At 41.3% G+C, this 18,286-nt stretch overlaps 1 protein-coding gene across 2 annotated transcripts in view; it reads left to right on the forward strand.

Moving 5' to 3' along the window:
- USP20 (ubiquitin specific peptidase 20) overlaps positions 1 to 18,286 on the forward strand; it is a 43,964-nt gene that overhangs the window by 5,079 nt on the left and 20,599 nt on the right. Inside the window, exons 2-20 of one of the 2 annotated variants that reach the window (XM_063432395.1) lie at positions 1,417 to 1,563; positions 3,259 to 3,312; positions 3,415 to 3,477; positions 3,564 to 3,695; positions 4,255 to 4,351; positions 5,485 to 5,554; positions 5,911 to 6,024; positions 6,768 to 6,846; positions 7,407 to 7,764; positions 8,495 to 8,629; positions 9,011 to 9,123; positions 9,835 to 10,007; positions 10,643 to 10,737; positions 11,825 to 11,858; positions 11,940 to 11,985; positions 12,441 to 12,621; positions 13,208 to 13,334; positions 15,765 to 15,934; positions 17,364 to 17,445. In XM_063432395.1, the coding sequence (XP_063288465.1) occupies positions 1,471 to 1,563; positions 3,259 to 3,312; positions 3,415 to 3,477; positions 3,564 to 3,695; positions 4,255 to 4,351; positions 5,485 to 5,554; positions 5,911 to 6,024; positions 6,768 to 6,846; positions 7,407 to 7,764; positions 8,495 to 8,629; positions 9,011 to 9,123; positions 9,835 to 10,007; positions 10,643 to 10,737; positions 11,825 to 11,858; positions 11,940 to 11,985; positions 12,441 to 12,621; positions 13,208 to 13,334; positions 15,765 to 15,934; positions 17,364 to 17,445 (2,216 nt within the window). In that variant the 5' untranslated portion in view covers positions 1,417 to 1,470. The remainder of the gene's footprint in view (positions 1 to 1,416; positions 1,564 to 3,258; positions 3,313 to 3,414; positions 3,478 to 3,563; positions 3,696 to 4,254; positions 4,352 to 5,484; positions 5,555 to 5,910; positions 6,025 to 6,767; positions 6,847 to 7,406; positions 7,765 to 8,494; positions 8,630 to 9,010; positions 9,124 to 9,834; positions 10,008 to 10,642; positions 10,738 to 11,824; positions 11,859 to 11,939; positions 11,986 to 12,440; positions 12,622 to 13,207; positions 13,335 to 15,764; positions 15,935 to 17,363; positions 17,446 to 18,286) is intronic. The other variant, XM_063432396.1, reaches the window with a different exon arrangement.

The following is an 18,286-nucleotide window of genomic DNA, read 5'->3' on the forward strand; positions in this document are numbered from 1 at the left end:
AGGGCACGAGACATAACCCAACAGATATACCCCACCTTCACACTACAACCACCCCCACTCCTAGGCACATACCCCATAACAACGACTGAGGCAAAAGATAACCAACAGACTGAGGACATGGCTACCCCCGCTGCACCTACGAGTCCACCGCATACCACACAGTAAGAGTAACAAACCCACACACTCATGGCGGACAACGAGCTCTGTTACCCGAAATGCCTAATGAATCTATGTTCATACTTAATCGAAATACGTAACAACAAAGAAATGAAAACCACGCCTACCTTATGACACACTCCGTAATGACAGAATGGATATTCACAGACAAAAACCAACCACACATACAGGCACTATTAGGGATACTACACCACCTAACTAGACCGATCCACACATCCAGAAGCCTAACTCGCACCACCAATAGAGATCAACGAAACAATACTCAGAAAGGTCATGGTTAATTCAACTGGACCTGCAAGTCCATCACAACTGATAGATAAGTGCTAAATGTTTTCACTGTTCATGGAGGCCTGCGAGCCTCGCTGTTTAAAATGTTCTACTGTTAAATACTTATGCTGGTATGAACAAAACCACTAAAAAGTAATAAAAATCACATTTACTTAAAAATTTGAAGGAACAACAACTTGTTGACTTTCCATTCTCTGTTCACTTTGGCGAAATTATACAGATGGTTCCCGAAAAAAAAATGTGGAGAATTAAAAAGGAAATTGCACGTTTTATGCCAAATTACGTAGTTGATCTTCCACCAATTTAATTTCTTCCACCAATCTTATATGTTTAATTAAAACTTTTAAAACAACAACACATAATATATATCTCATGTTTGAAGCACAGCTAACATTGTGGCAGTAAAATATTTTATAGGCACACGAAGAACGATAGACCCAGCACTATGGAATAGAAGAAACAAGTGTTTCTCTCTTACAGGGTAATCAAGTGCGAGATTCCTGGTATTTGAAGACAATAGCTATACTGGATCAATTCTCCACGACCGCTGTGTTTAAAGTTTCGCTATTTTGGCCTAAAATCTAAACTTCATTTTGAATCCATGTAGAATTCCTGGCAATTTAGACTTTAGTGAATAACTCTGTTAGATGACTAGAATATCTAATGGCTGGGATCTGCGGCATTAAAAGCGTTAATCTAACATTTTTGCTTTGCATTTTTATTGACCTTAAAGCTGCTGTACTTCTATCCATTATAACAAATGAAGGATTGTGCTAGTTCCGGCTGCAGTGGGAGTAGCAGAGTTGGATAGAGTTGTAGCAATGCTTCTAAACAATTATACAACTGTTCGTTTATTTACTGCACGTTCTTCATCATACTGACTTGTTAAAAGGAAGTCTGCATTGCCCTAATGTCTCACTCCTAATCTGCCTTTTTTTTGTCTTCCTGAAGCAGATTGGAGCCTGGTGAGGAAACGCCAGGTTTCTTCCTCATCTCACTAAGAACATGCCTGACACTATGGGAGAAGTTGATGATTTTTGCCCTCATCTAGACTCCATCGGAGAAGTCACCAAAGAGGATCTCATTCTGAAATCCAGAGTAAGCTATTAGGCATAATTCTGGAGTGTATCCTCACCTACAGGGAGTAGCTTCAAGAGGGGGCTGGAGGCGCTCAAGCTCTTAATGTCGAGCACAAAGGGCTGGATTTTATGGGCCCTATCTGCTCTCTCGGTTTCCTTGGTTAATCTAGGAGTCGGCTTGGAGCGAAAGTGGCAAAATGATAGAGATACAGGTCTCTATCAGTGCTTCTCTTCCACTCCCATCTGAGCCTCACTGGGGAGACCAGTTGCAGGGGACAGGGAAAGCAGAGGAGACCTTGAAGGCCAAATTAGGAGTCAAATCTTGTAAAAGAGCTCTAAACTTGTGTCATGAGACCATGTAGCATATGTTTATCATGGCTACCAGTCCTGTCTCGGTACAGGCTGATTCAGGGCTGGTGGCATGCTGCCTGAGTGCTCTCCGTACAGAAGGTTTGCGGCCGCTGGCCCTGCTGAACCCATGACTGGCTCTATGCCTTTCCCTCAACCAATCTCCAAGGTAGTGTCCATGTGTTTGAATGTGTATTTGTGTGTGTCTGTAAGTAACTGTGCGTATGCCAAAAGATTTGTTAAGTAAGGCTAGACCGATATCCTTTTTCCAAAGCCAATGCCGATTATTGGTTGCCTTTCGGGCCATTTGATGAAAACCAGTGTATTTATATTTAAAGTTTTGACACCACAGTCTGAGATTCCAGCTTGTATAGTGCTGTTTCTGATAGCAATCACACTCCTATCACTCTGTCAGCCAGCCCAGTACATAACAGTAGTTACTGTCTCACCTCCCTTCCTTCAGCTGAGCTCAGCATTTGGGGACTCACAGGGATGGGTTACATGAGGTTGCGATGTGGCACCTCATTGGCCGACGGAGTTTCCTGATGTGGAAAACGGCGTGCCGTAACTGGATGACAATCAGAAATATGCTATCACCTCTAATAATCGTCAGAACCGATAATCTATACCTAGTGACAAGTGGTGAAATTGGGGAAGAGCAGACATAGGGTCTGGGTCAAGACCCGGGTGATTTTTGACTGTAGCAACGCCCTGCTCACCTCTGTTGTAACATACATAATTAATTTATCTCCTATGAGAAAACAAACAAAAAGTCCTTTATAGCCTTGGTTTGATAACCGAACAAAACATTTTAAGTTGCAAGCTCACACTCTACAATAGTATAAATAAAATCATTAAAAAAAAGTTTTACATCTGGTCCAGGCAACCTCTGCCATCCCAGATGTGGAGAACTACATCTCCCATAATGCTGTGTTGGCAGATCATCATGAGAGGTGCAGTCTGTAGCATCTGGCACAGCAGTTGTATTCCTTGCACTATAGTACCTCCTCACAGTGCAGAAACCCTTTTATCACTTACATGAATCCAGCGCTGATGTCCCTCTGCGCTGGGTCAGGTTCCACCTTAGCTCCTCCTAATGGGCATGCGCGGCATTAGGATTACCCCATAGGAAAGAATTGAATGAATGCTATAATTACACTTGCAGAGTTAAAGGGACAGGGACACTGCACCCAGACCACTTCAATGAGCTGACGTGGTATGTTTGCCTATCGTGTCCCTTTAATGTACCTTCTGTTTATATATGTTATATCAATATCATTTTGTCTAGGTATTGCACAGACGTTGTGATTAAATGACATACTTTTGTATTACTGTAATCATCTTCTTGAATTTGCTGTTTTTAAAGGGATCGTGTGAATCATGCAGTGCTGGCGGTCCAAACCTGTGGGCGTGTCTACAGGTAACTGGTCACTATGAGAATAATACATTCAGTAACTGAGTAGTGCATCCTGGGAGTGTCCACCATTATGTTGAGTTTTTTTCTCATTTTTTTTTCTTTCAGGACAGCTGTCAATATGTGGGCTGCGGAGAGTCCTATGCAGATCACAGTACGTTACACGCACAGGTCAGTGAGACTCTCTATGCATGTGTTTTCTCACATATTTTACTCTGGTGCTGGCTGTCCATTTATTTGGTGTCTGAATCTTCCAGGCTACGAAGCACAATCTCACGGTGAACCTGACCACGTTCCGTGTGTGGTGCTACTCCTGTGAGAGAGAAGTTTTCCTAGACTGCCGGGCACCACCTCCTCTCCAGACAAACTCCCCTAAACTCAGCCACAGGGTGCGTCTTCTTTACAGTGCATGCTAAATAACAGAATGACTGTTTCCACTCTCCGTGTCATGTCTTCACCATATTGCTACAGGACCACTAGTAGTTTATAGATAAAATGAGTATATAAAATGTCAATCTTTGTCCTGCCTCTGTGTATTGGTAGTCTTGGCCTACGTGGGCGGTAGGGGCTAAATCGTGCTTCCCCAAACTCCGGACCTCCAGATGTTGCTGAACTACAACTCCAATGATTCTCAGCCCATCTATTTCATTCATAGAATCATGGGAGTTGTAGTTCAGCAACATCTGGAGGGCCGGAGTTTCGGGAAGCCTGGGATAAATGTTGAAGGTAATAACGAGGTAATCTGCAACATGGTATTCTGTGTGTAAAGGACCGTGTGTACCAGCAATTGAGCATTGCTCAATTTAACATTTAAGATTTACATATTTTGTGTATGTTTTTTTGTTAAACGCAACACAGCGTATGCATCCACATTATCCACTTTCACTGTTTGTGTTTAAAGCTTCTCAAGCTCTGTGATCTAGTTTGTGATCTTGTGTCCCATTCCAGGATGTATCATCTCCCACTCATCCATTGAAGTCTGTCCCCATTGCTGTTGCAGATGAAGGCGAGTCTGAGAGCGATGATGATGATGTAAAGCCCAGAGGTAATACTGCTGACTTTTCCAGTTCATACAAGCTAGCTAAGATCTCCTAAAGGGATTGAAATTAGATTGAGTTTCTATTCCTAACGCAAATATGTGATTTAACTGCCTGCTACTGTTTGTGTCTCTCATTTTCCCCCTCGGGGACGGGATAACCTGGGGAGGAAGGGAACAGATGCACTACCTCACATAACCTGAGGGGGCATCTGAAAAGTTTTCCAACTGTTTGATACTTCCTTTTATGCATTGATCTGCTCCTATAGGATTTAAAACAGTCCCTTAAAATCTGGAAGAACTGCTTGTAGTCCTCTGCCTGAAGGTTTTCTTTTTTTTTTGATCTGTCTTTCATAAAGCCACCAAAACTCACTATTTAAAGGAACACTATAGGATCAGGAATACAAACATGTATTCCTAACCCTACAGTGTTAAAAACACCATTTAGATGGCTCCCCATACCCCTTTAACGGTAAACAAACTTGCCTTATTTCCAGCAGCTCGTGGGTCTGCTGACCCTGCCACTGATCCGCCTCCTTGCCTGACATAATCAGAATTGATGATCTCAGTAAATCCAATGATTTTCCTATTTTCCTTAGGAAAAACATTGGATTGGCTAAGTTTGTCAAGGAGGCAAACACCAGCCTGGGGGTGAGGGCAAACAACACCCTGACCAGTCAGCATCTCTTCAAAGAGATGCATGGATTCAATACATCTCTATGGGGAAAGTTCAGACACTGAACGTGAGGAAGCACCTCTACTGGCTGTCTGAGGAATGGCCACTAGAGGTGTTCCTAGGGAGCAATGTAAACACTGCCATTTCCCTGTAAAGTCAGCGTTTACAGCAAAAAGGCTGCAGGGACTGACTATACTCACCAAAACAGCTACATTAAGCTTTAGTTGTTCTGGTGGCTATATTGTCTCTTTAAGTAATTTCTACTTTGTGGCATAATGCTTCCCCTTTAGCCATGCCACTCGGAGAAACAACACTGTTTACATTTTGCAGTGCTCTGTGCTGATACTGAGTGCATGCCTATTGCAGCGCTTGCCACTCATGCTCCAAATTTCCACAATGCTTCTTAAGAGAACCATTTGATTAGACTGTGTTTGTCCATCTACCTTTTGTTTCTATTCCATATCAGGTCTTACTGGGATGAAAAATATCGGAAACTCCTGTTATATGAATGCAGCCCTGCAAGCTCTCTCCAACTGGTAGGTTTTACTTTGCACTAACCTAACAGACAATGCTACACACTAATGTGGTGTCCAACTGGCTTGGAATCATGGGAAACTGGAGTGTACAGATAATCATAACTGAATGTCATACACCGAAAGCTGCAGGGTCAGCAAACCCTAAACTTTACAGTTTATACAGAATCCACAATGAGTACTGCCAGTATGACTGCATAAGTCAGCATGTCTATGGAATTATATAACAGATTGGCTTTATATCTATTTGCCATGTTGCTGACAGTTTGTTTTGGGAAATTTCGGTACATGGGGCTCAAAAAGGTACTTTGAAACTGTTGGCGTATTTCTGAATCAAATGTCTTTTCTATGCCCTGCAGTCCTCCATTGACACAGTTCTTCTTAGAGTGTGGGGGCCTGGTACGGACAGACAAGAAGCCAGCACTATGCAAGAGCTATCACAAACTCATCTCGGAGCTGTGGCACAAGAAACGGTAAGAAACATAACATGGTTTTCCCTCTATTATTGTTCAGTTCACAAAGAGTGGATTTTAGAATCCTGTGTAACTGTGATCTTATTGTTGTGACCAATGTTTATATCACAGAACTTGGTTGAGAGATGAAAGTTCACACAAACTCTCACCAGTCTCAGCCAGTCACTTCAACTTGAGTCCTTTTTTATTTTACAAAAAGTGCAGATTTAAATAACAATTGACACTTTTATAAATTAACCTTGTTACATCGCCCCTGGCTATCAATCAGACAGGTCCTGTTACTTCCTGGCTTGTTTAGCTCAATTGAGCCAAACTCAAGATGCAGCAATTGTCCAGAGAACCTGCCTTGCAAAAACTTCTCATTGTGCTGCATTGGGCAGCTACAGAAAGTCTGGGAGGGGTTAGAAATGGAAGGTTGGAAAGGTAGCAGACAAGAGATCTGCAGCTTTTGAAATATTTTTCAAATCATTTTTTATTTAGCCAATAAAGTGTCCCTTTAAACACAGCATTTTGTGTATTTTAAGCGTTTTCTGAGATTTGTGGCAACCAGAGATTTCTACAGCAAATTTAAAAGGATCAGTCTTACTCCAAACAGCGTAGCATCTGATTTTTTTAAATGTAGTATGAAAAACATTGAATAACATCACACAGGGACAAACGGTTAAAAATAAATCAATAGAAAGGGGCAATTTTGTTTTTTGTTTACGTTGCTTGCATCTGATGTTATTTTGTCTCTCATGCAGACCCAGCTATGTGGTGCCCTCCAGTCTGTCTCATGGAATCAAGCTAGTTAACCCATTGTTCCGAGGATATGCCCAGCAGGTTGGTCCTGGAATTCTAGGGGAATTTTTTTTTTTAACAATGTACAAGAAGAAAACACCACCTTGTAATGTTAGAAAAAGAATTTGAACTTCCCGATTAATAGATGTGATGATTATTCTTCCAGGAGGCATGTAATTTTTTTTAGCAAATGCAGTCTGTTAGCTACAGAATAAACAAGAGGGTTATTTACTGAACTGGGAATTTCTAGATGTCAAATTTTAGGCCAAAGTAGCTGAGTTGGAGAAAGAGCTAAGTTGGAGTAATTTTCAAATTCCGCTATTTGGCCTAAAATGTGAAATTTGTAGTTACATATTATGGAATGACCCTGTGAGTCCTTTCCATTCCTAGTTCCATTTGATATCTATCATGATAATGGTGGTGGCAAAGGAAAGTGGGGGAACTGCTCAATTATTTCTAGTCTACCAGTTTGGTGCAGAGCCAAACATGGTGTGGGCAGGGGACTATTTCGATGCTCATAGAAGAGATGTTTTATGCAGAACCTAGCTGCTATACCCAGATTAAAACCTGTTAAATTCTCCAATATAATATGCTTTTCTCAGGATACCCAGGAGTTTCTGCGCTGCCTTATGGACCAGCTTCATGAAGAATTAAAGGAGCCTGTACTTAGTGAGAGCCGGGAGCGAGAAGAGGAAGAAAGAGAGGAGCAGCGGGAGGGAGATCGTGGCACCAATGAGGAGGACTTTTTGTCATGTGACTCGGGAGGCGAGATGGGGGATGGTGATGGTGGTGGAGTGGTGGGCTCCCTTGCAGAAATGGAACTGCTGATTCGGGAAGAGTCAGGAAGGGGCCTATCTGAAAAGGAAAAACTGAAGGAAAGAAGGCTCTCATACTGTCACAGGAGGACCAGCTCAGAGCAGGCAGACGAGGATGCAGATGTGGACACTGCAATGATACCAGGTGATCCAACGCATGAGCAATATGTTATACCTACAGCAGGTACCCTCATACAAGTTTGACATCACACGGATGTCTCATCTGTACATGTTTGTAGAACACAATAGTGAATGCTTGGTTTCTAGGGTAGAGAGTAAAATAGTCACCATGGAAACTGACGGAACATTCCTGCCAGTGGTTCCACTTTTCAAACATTGCCCCAGATTTGTTCTTTATCACCATTTGTGACCCTTTTGCTTTTTGTTAGATTACAACTCTCATGTGGTTGGCAGAGTATGATAGGAGTTGTTGTGGATAGATTTGCCTTTGAAAATGTTAGTGGTTCACCCCCAGTTCCCAGAACCTGGTGTTGCTGGATAAAATTTGGCGGCAGTATATATTATCCATGGTTAATTATCTTCAATTTAATAGATGCGTGATTTTACAAGCGAGACAGGGACAATCAATGGAAAACATTTTATCATTTCATTTTCCTTTAATCCCCCCTTTATTTCCAAATGTCATGGCATTTCAGCTAGCATGGTGTACAGTCTGCAGACAGTTTGTTTCCAGTCATATAATACACACTGCTTATGCCTGTTTTAACTCTTTTTATCTGTTGTGTGTTATATAGTAACACATGGTGATTGGCCTGAGGTTATTAGAAGCACCATACACTCCTATGGTTCCTCACAGAGCACAAATAGATCTCAAGCTCACTCCTGCTTTCTTCGTCCATCTCTCCCCTCTATAGAGCCTGATAATGAAGCCTACATGCACTGCTCGTCCCGACCCTGCAGCCCCCACCCTCCAGATTCACACCCTAAGATCTCCAACAACCCCCCTCGTTCTAGTCCCCTACGCTCTGGACACTATGTCTTGAAGAAAGGTAACTATGCAAAAGAAGGTTCTAACTGCAGAGACCAGGGACTCTTTGGGGGAAGCAAATATCTAGAAAATGGGTTGACCATCAGTAGATTAAACTGCTCTAAAATGAGCCCAAGATGCACAAAATAAAGTTAAAACTTTTCTCCGACCTTAAAGAGGGTCTGTCAACATTTTTATTTCAATGTTGTGCTAAAATGTTTAGCATTTTGTTTGATAATTTATATGATATGTCCAGTTTAAAACAAATATTTTTTAGCCTTAATTTTTGTTTGCTTGTAGCCATAATGAATACAATAGACATGAGTTTTAAATGCTAATGCCCTACAGCCACCTCAGATAAAGTTCTGTTTCTAAGAAAAATGGATGTTCCTTTTCTTAACAGCTCAAGTTCTGAATGGTGGAAAGCGTCGGTCTGAGATCCGATATCGCAGTGTCATCTCCGACATCTTTGATGGATCAATCTTAAGCCTGGTCCAATGTCTAACCTGCGACAGGGTATGTCTACTGTTTTAAACTAAAGTGACTGTAAGTGTAGAAGGCATATCCTCTGGATAATTACTGGTTGTAGAATGGGCTCATCTAGCCATTATCAAGATTAATAAAATGTGCTGACTGTGCCTCCATGGCGGAGATCATAAGTCTTAATAATCTCAGTCAATCCAATACTTCCTTATAGGAAAGCACCGGGAGGCTATTGCGCATGTGCGGCAAAAATGCTGCACTGCGCCAATCATCATCTCCTCATAGAGATGCGTTGAATAAATGCATCTATATGGGGAATGTTTAGCGCTCCATGCACTGGACTAGGTAGCACCTCTAGATGCTTATGAGTACACTTGAAGTGTTACTAGGCAGCAATATAAACACTGCCTATTCTCTGAAAAGGCAGTGTTTACATTGAAAAGTCTACAGGGACAGGCTATAAACACCAGAACCACTACATTAGGCTGTGGTTGTTCTGGCTACTATAATGTCCCTTTAACAGTTGTATTTCGTATTTGTTGTTAGTTTAAAAAATAAAATTAAAAAGAAACGGCTCCTAACTTATTTAGCTGGCTCCTAGATTCAAAGCAGATTTGTCAAGCCCTGCACTAGAACCATGATTGAATTCCCTGGAAAGTGAAACCCACCATATCTGTAAAGCACCTGCTGTAACATAAGCTACATCTTGTGTTTTGTAATACACACATTCCATACATTTTCTAGGTGTCTACCACAATCGAAACCTTTCAGGACCTGTCTCTGCCCATCCCAGGAAAGGAGGACCTAGCAAAACTCCACTCATCCATCCACCAGAGCGCTGTTGTTAAGGCTGGCACCTGTGGTGATGCCTATTACTCTCAGGGCTGGCTTGCCTTCCTTGTGGACTACATTCGTAGGTAATTGACTTTGTTTATGCATACTGATTTAAGGACTGCCTTATCTATGCCCCCAGAAGTCACGTCATATGGAACACCACATAAATTATCACATGTAATAACTCGAAATTTTATCACACTGTGTTGATTAAATGTTTTATGTAGCAGATACACCCCAATGAAAACATGCACACATTTAATTTTGCATGTATTATTTTATTGGTGGTATATTTGAAAACCACTTGGAAAAGCTGCTTATCGCTTGTCTGCATCCTTTGCAAGACCCTCCCCTTTTAACCCCACCCAGACATTCTGTGACTGTCCAATCAGACTTCCCAACTGCAGCTCAACAAGAAGTCTTTGCAAGGCAGGTGCTCTGGGCAATTACCTGTCTCTTGAGTTTAGCTCCACTGAGCAAACCAACCAGGAAGTAACAGGACCGGTTATCTGATTGACAGCCGGTAGGGTGTAGCAAGGTTATTTTACAAAAAGTGCCCATTTCCATTGACATAATATACACTCTTCACACATAAATCATTTCAGCAAGATAGAGTGCTGTGGGAGTCTAGAGTGTTCCTTCGTACACAGTTTCACATAACTAGTGTTACACGATTTTTGTCTTTCTTTCACACAATCTTTCTCTTCTGAACTTGCAGGTTTGTAGTTTCTTGCATACCTAGCTGGTTCTGGGGTCCAGTTGTAACACTGGAGGATTGCCTGGCTGCTTTTTTTGCTGCTGATGAACTAAAAGGTAAGAGATACACAGATATAGCTAGAGATGTGCTTCTACTATGTTGGAGTGATCTCAGGTTGAGAAAACAGAGGTGACTAACACATCTGTGTCCCCAGATGCGTGACCTCAGGCTTTGCATCTTGTTCAGTAGAGTATATTAGAACAGGGCATAGTTAACAAAGCCATACCACAGTTCAGTGGATAGAAAAGACCTGTCAGCCTGGGCAATATCACCGCTCATTTCATGAAGGACTCCGTAGTAGTCATCAGAAAATTGTCCGCAAGCTTGGATATAATCTCATTACGATAACATTCAGCTGAGCCTGTATGCTCAGCTACATGTTCAGCCAAAGAAATACAATTTCTGCAAAGAAAATAAGCTTTTAAAGGTTTTAACATAGGATCAGTAAGGTTACCAGTCCAAGGAAACAATAATAATTAAGCAGGGGGTACTTACAAACACAGAGGTCATTTTATTAATCTTTGAATTTATGGAGATACTCATAAGTCTCAGAACTGACCGGCTGAATGTATAGATCTTTATGCAGGATTGTATGTATTAATCACAGGTGTCATGGAAAGGTAAACCTGAACACTCGGCGTGTAACCTACAACTAAAGAGAACGTATTACCAGATCGTAGGATGGCCGGGCTTAACATGATACAAAATTAAAATAGTGATGAGATAGCCAAAAATACTAGAATGCCCGAAATCAGAAGAACTTTAATGAATAATCGAGTCAGGGACACGGAGAACAGGAAAGTCAAAGTACACAAGCCGCGTCAGAAACCAGATAGACAAAATGTAGCACTATAGGGAACAAAGTATTGAACCACAATAGGGCACTGTACAAGACAAAATATGCTCTATTTATATGGGAGCGTCTGTTGCTTTAAGCCAACGCCCCAAAAATGTTTGGGGGCAGTGAAAACAGCGGGAATCCGCATCATCAATGTTATGACCTTGACGCACATGCATCGTGTCATAAAAAGGGGCGTGACTGTAGCGACCGGTGTCCGACATGCCAAGCACCCAGAGAGAAGAGTCCTCTTCAGGGACCCACAATTCATGTTCTTAAATCCGTACATTTTTCTCTCCATTTAGGTGACAATATGTACAGCTGTGAACGCTGTAAGAAGTAAGTACATCTCATTCACAATTTATTTAATAACTGGCTTTAAAATGGACTCTAGTGACTTCCTTATTTCCATTCCTACAGGCTACGAAATGGTGTGAAATATTGTAAAGTTTTACGCCTGCCGGAGGTGCGTTCTCCAACTTTATAACCCTTTATGTTTGCAATAACAATTGAAATATTTAGATCAATTTAGGTCAATCTACTACTTGTTGCTAATCATTTTATATGTGTAGGCGCAAATTGTGTTGAAGTGGCACTTCCTTTTCCATAGAAACAATTACAATTATTAATATTACACCAACATATTCTGCAACTCTATACAAAGGTAAACAAGCCAAAAAAACCCCGCTAAATTCTAACAAAACGTGTCTGACATACTGGGCACTGCCCAAACAAACAAATAGATGATCTTGCATATTAGCAGATAATGTATTGCAATCACCATGGAAACCATTGGAATGGTCCTGCTTATTACACCTTTTTGAGAGTATTGACCTACGAGTATTATTTGTAACCCAAATTATCTTGCTGTACTGGAGGCTCAGATCCATTTTCCCTGAACCTTTTCTGGTTGCCTTCCAGATCCTCTGCATTCACTTGAAACGGTTCCGGCATGAGGTGATGTATTCCTTTAAAATCAGCAGCCATGTATCGTTCCCCTTGGAAGGACTCAACCTCCGGCCTTTCCTGGCTAAAGAATGTGTCTCCCGCGTCACCAACTATGACTTATTGGCAGTAATTTGCCATCATGGGACTGCAGGCAGTAAGTATTTAAATTGTAGCTCCATAGAGCTAATTGTCCAATTCCTGGCCAGTAATTATATAGCTAATAACATTGATTTTTATAGCAGCAACACATTCATTTTATGGATTTTGTAAGGAACCTCCTGGGAAAAACGAATGAATGTATGTGAGTATATTGCTCACATACATTAAGTACAGTTGACTGGCTATGACCAGGCATCTTTACTAAACAGGTCCCCTCTATATGTAATATGTAAAGAAATCTACTGCCTTACAGGTGAGGGACTGCCCAACTAAAGGCTTGCCAGGGCCACTAATGATCGACTGAGGTGCCGGATGATACTGACAGCATGTGTCCCAATATAATCTGAACTTAAAATGCTTTTCTCCATATAAATACATGGCTTTTTTATCAAGAGATAAGTGGCAACAGGATTTTTTTTTCACTTTTTCTTCAGCTCTTGTGGGTTTCACAAATATTTGACAAACTATTCAATAAATTCATTAATATTGCACTGTTCTTGTGGTGTCCTTTCGCCTCTCATTATGGAATCTAAGCGCTATCTGTTTCTGTGATCACAAAGTGACTTGTTTGGCTGTTTCAGGTGGCCATTACATATCCTATTGCCAGAATGTAATTAACGGGCAATGGTACGAGTTTGACGACCAATATGTCACAGAAGTGCACGAGACAGTGGTTCAGAATGCAGAGGCTTACGTCCTTTTCTACAGGTGATTGTGAAGGCGGGGGAGGGATACAGACATACATTTATAACAACAATTTCAATATGTTCTGTTTGTGTTTTAAAAGCGGATCTGTGGCCTACACAGCTTTTTCACTGTTTTTATTTTATTTTTATTTTTTTTAAGTTCTTTATTTTGGCAGTCAACATGATATAGACATTGCGTGTGGTACATTCGATAAGGCATATCATTACATTTAACCATTCGCTTGCATTTGGTAAGTTATCGATGTTGCCTGCAGTTTTTATTATTTAAAGTGATATGGCTTGATACCGCCATAATCCTGCCTCGGGCGGTGGTTGTAGTGGGTGTAAGTGTTAAGGTCAGGTATGGCTGTGCATTAGCAGAAAATGAGACGTATTGTGTTGTACGTCAAGAGCGGACTGGATGCTGTGAGGATACAGCTCCCCGTAGTGGAGTGGGTGTATGCGGTTACTAGCGTGGAGCTGGGGGGGTAGGTGGTCTTTAAGGAGCTAGTGTTCCTGGTCTGGGTCCATTTAGGCCTGGGAGGTGGTGGCGATGGGTATGGTTTTTCCCCATTGTCGGTGTACTCCGTGGTATGTAGCATGTTGTCTGAGTGGTGCTTGAAACATAAACATACGGGTATACAATATAAACGGTATTACATTAGAACAATATTACTTAGATATATGTAACATATACTTCGTCAACTGGATATTTGCGTGAGGCTGGCCCTGTGTGGTGCCTGTGCCTTGAAAAAAGGAAAAGCAAGTTTTTAAGTAAAAATACATAAAAGAAAAGGAACTTGAGAATTGCTAGAGTCAGGTAGTTGCCCGGCTGGGTACGCTCCGGGTTGCCGGAATAAACGGGACAGTGTTAGCCGGGTCCCAAGTTGTCGGTGCAGGCGTTGCGGTGTGGTCCAGGCCCAGGGTGGTCAGGGTTGCCGCTATCTCCGATGACTCCGCCACCTTGATCTCCATGTTCTGGTGCTGTATAATCAGCGCTCGTGGTGGACCCCAGCGATATTTGATTCCTTTCACTGATAGTATGGATGTGAGTGGTCGTAGTGTCTTCCGCCACTGTAGGGTCGGGCGGGAGAGATCTGAGTAGAAGGTAATGTCCATTTCTTCAAAGCGGAGCGGAGGTTTCCCCCTCACTGCATTCATGATGGCTGCTTTATCTTGGCCATTTTGGAACTTGACCAGTAGGTCGCTAGTGTTAGAGGCTGCTGCTGCAGGAGGCTTAGGGAGCCGAAACACCCCCTCCAGTATAATGCCCTTTGCTTGTTTGGTAGAGAGCAGGGCTGTGAAGAGCCTGTGCAGGCAGTGTGGTAGTTCTACCTGTGTGATAGTATCTGAGAGGCCTCTTATTTTCAGGTGTTTCCACCTTCTTTTGTCCTCCATTGCTGCAATCTGGTGGCTCAGAGTGGTGTGAGCTGTAGTGAGGGTGCCTATCTGGTTCTGCAGCTCCTGAATGTGGGCTGCATGTGTTGTGGTGATCTGTTCTATTGCGTTTAGGTGCCCATTGAACCCCTTGAGGTCTTCTCTCACCTGTGAGATTTCTGAGGATAGGCTTTGATGGAAGTCCGCCAGGAGGCTGGTAAGTATGCCTGTGGTGAGCGGTTCTGACCTTGTGGCTGCTGACTGGGCAGGTTTCAGAGACTTCATGCTTGGCTCCTCTGTAGTGTGGAGGGAATAGTCCTAAGTCGTCAGAGAAATCTCCTAGTTCCGCCGCCATATCTGATCTCCCCGCGCCATGCGGCCCTCTCAGGAGGTCTCCGATATCGCCACAGAACCTGGGTCGATCCGGACGGGGTTTTTTGTTCTTTCTCCCCATCATTTGTAGGGCTGTCCGGTGCTTATTGGGGGGGTGATACCCCCGGTATTTTAGCAGTTTTCTGGCTTTTTTCGTTCCAGTTTGTCGGAGCTCAAGGGATGTGCGTCCAAAGCCGTTGAGAGCTAGCCTTTATTTTATTTTTTTAGCATTGTAATTGTTATAAATGTTATTTGACTAAATGATCACGTGAAAACCTTTACATTATTAGAGCAGAATTTAGTGTGGACAGCCCCTGCATAATTATCACTGATCCCTTGGCTCCTCCTTCTAGGGTTCACAGAATGAACCAGCTTTCACCAAAGGTGATGTAATGTAAAGGGCTGGAATAGTTAGGAGATTCTCCCGACAAGTCATGGCATAGTGGATAAAGAATACACATAGCTTGTTTTGTTCTTTTTTGCAGTTGAGACACAAGTTTATTTTTTTATACTTGAGTGTAAGTTGTGAGAATTAAGCTGATTTGAACACTTTAAATTTATTGCAGATAAAAATTGCAATGTTGTATTTTTGATTCTTTTGGTTGTTTTTTATTACATACATTGGATAGTCTTTTTGTTCATTTTCTTCTTTGTCAAACCCAATGGATATGTGCCCTTTACGATGTAACTTTTCTCCTCCCAGGAAGAGCAGTGAAGATGCAGAACGCGAGAGACAGAAGGTTGTGTCGTTGGCGGCCATGAAGGAATCGGGTCTCTTACAATTTTACATCTCTCGGGAATGGCTAAACAAGTTCAACACGTTTGCTGAACCTGGACCAATAAGTAACCAGAGTTTTCTGTGTTCACATGGAGGTAGAGACTGTTTTGTCTTATGTACGAATTATACACGTTGTGGTTTTATTCAGAATGCTGTTTGCAGAGATGGCATGGTCAAGTTTTTATTTTTAATTTTTATTTTTACTTCCCAGTGACATTTTTGATACTTAAACTTTATTATTTATGATAATTTTTTTTTTTTAAATATAAATAACTAAGTAGTTTGGGAATTCTGGGCACCAGTACAACGTTAATGAATTTGATAGATTTTGGCTTCATTATTATGCTGTATTTTTTTGCATGCTTAAATCTTTATAGTTTTTTTTTTTTTTTTTAAATACATTTTTTTTATTAGGAATGTCAGATCATATTACATATTCTAATATCATATATTGTGGAGTGTGCTAATAACAATTGAATAAGATTGCATTGTGGTACGACAATCGATATTCCAAATCCATTTTGCAATTATAAAATGCATAAGATTTTTAAAAGAAATTAAAAAGCAAAACGTTAAACAATAGACTATCATCTCCCAGCTCTGCCACCTCTTTTGGTAGAGAAGAGACCTCCTATATTAAACTGTTGAACCAAGAGAGGTCTTAATATCTAAAGAAATTGGTATTTTACTTCCCTAGAGCCCAGTTTAATTATTAGGACCGATAAATGGGCTACCAAACCATGAACCAAAACCAGTTAGTTCATGTAATAAATTAACAAAAATGCCAGAAATCTACTTGTGTAAAAGTCTTTCCAGGCCACTGGACCCCCATCCCTAAAGCAAACACTTAATTAGGGAAAACAGAGATACAACCAAGTTAAAGTGTTCCTCCTAGCCATTAGATGAATTCTATGGGGTGAGTAATAAGCATAATGTGTTGTCGATAGGAGACCATAGGAAATCAATATCGTTTTTGCACAAAATATGTTTTTTTTTCAGAATGCTGCTACATAAGCCCACCTACGTAGCCACACACCCTCAGGCCAGAAATGCTTATCAAATGTATGTACACTGTCCACAGTCCTAACAGCACTGAGTGAGCTGTTTCTAACCTGGCTGCAGACAGTTATATAAACTATAAACAGATAGTGACATCCTTACTATATGTCTCCCAGGGTGTCCTCTCCTTCTAATGTAGCTTGTTTTGTTGTGGTGGAGCTGAAGAGGACCATTGTGACATTGATAAGAAACAGGTTTAACCCCTTAAGGACACATGACATGTGTGACATGTCATGATTCCCTTTTATTCCAGAAGTTTGGCCCTTAAGTGGTTAAGTAAATGTATTGCTCTCTTTCTCATCATGGAAGCATGTGCCTAAGCAAGACGCTTAGTGACCGTACGACTTTAAACACAAAAACTAAAGTGATGTTAATAAAATTAGTTGAGAACCTGTGAAATTTCCATCTGGACGCCAGGACAGCACTCACCAGATCAAACAAATTTTTACATCTTTGTTTTTGCAGGTATCCCCCCAAACAAGTATCACTACATCGATGACTTGGTGGTAATTCTGCCGCAGAGTGTATGGGAATATTTATATAACAGGTAAAATCTTGCATAAGACTCACGTTCTTGGTTCTGTTCTTCATTGGGTGATATTCCATTAGTGAAGACATGGCTACATTGGTGGGATTAGCCTGCGATGATATGTAGTTTGACACAGTAGATTAGATTTATCATAGTGTTGCAAAAATGTAAAAGGGAGGAGTTGCCAATGGAATGTGCCTGCTGGTTCCACTGATTTCCATGATAATTATCCCGCTTTGTTTACTTTTGACTAATTTTTAGAACTGAAAACTGATAAATTGAGGACTGTTTAGGGAGCCACTGGTATGTACAATGTTACAATATTGACAGAAGTGCTTTTAGCACAAAGCTATCTATTAACCTGCTTGTATGTACAAAGTAGACATTATTTCAGCAACCTGTATTTATTAAAGGGAAACTAAGCAGCATAATCACTGCAGCTCAGCGTAGTGATTGTGTAGCTTAGAGTCTCTGAGCACTGTCCTGGGCTTTTAAGTCAAGCTGCTTAGCTGGTGTTTTTTTTTTTTTTTTTTTTTTTTTTTTAGGGCAGTCATAGACCGCCTTCTTTTCAGCCACACTTCAACTGCATCAATGTCAATGATGTCCAATGTGGACAACATTGACATCAGTAATGTGAAAGTGTAAATTCCGCATTATCAGCTGTCTACAAGGGTGCAGAGTCCCTATTTTTGACAAACAGCTCCTAACCAGTTTTACACCCAGAGACTGTAGGCAACATAACCTCTAAACTGACCTGTATTTTCTTGCCTACTGTATCCTTTAAAAATAAATAAATAAAATTCTCCCAAAAATGATTTCACAGAGAGAGCTGAGATATTTCTCCTTTTCCCCTCCCTGT

The sequence above is a fragment of the Pelobates fuscus genome, chromosome 9, assembly GCF_036172605.1.
Source record: "Pelobates fuscus isolate aPelFus1 chromosome 9, aPelFus1.pri, whole genome shotgun sequence".
In the NCBI taxonomy this organism is placed as follows: domain Eukaryota; kingdom Metazoa; phylum Chordata; class Amphibia; order Anura; family Pelobatidae; genus Pelobates; species Pelobates fuscus.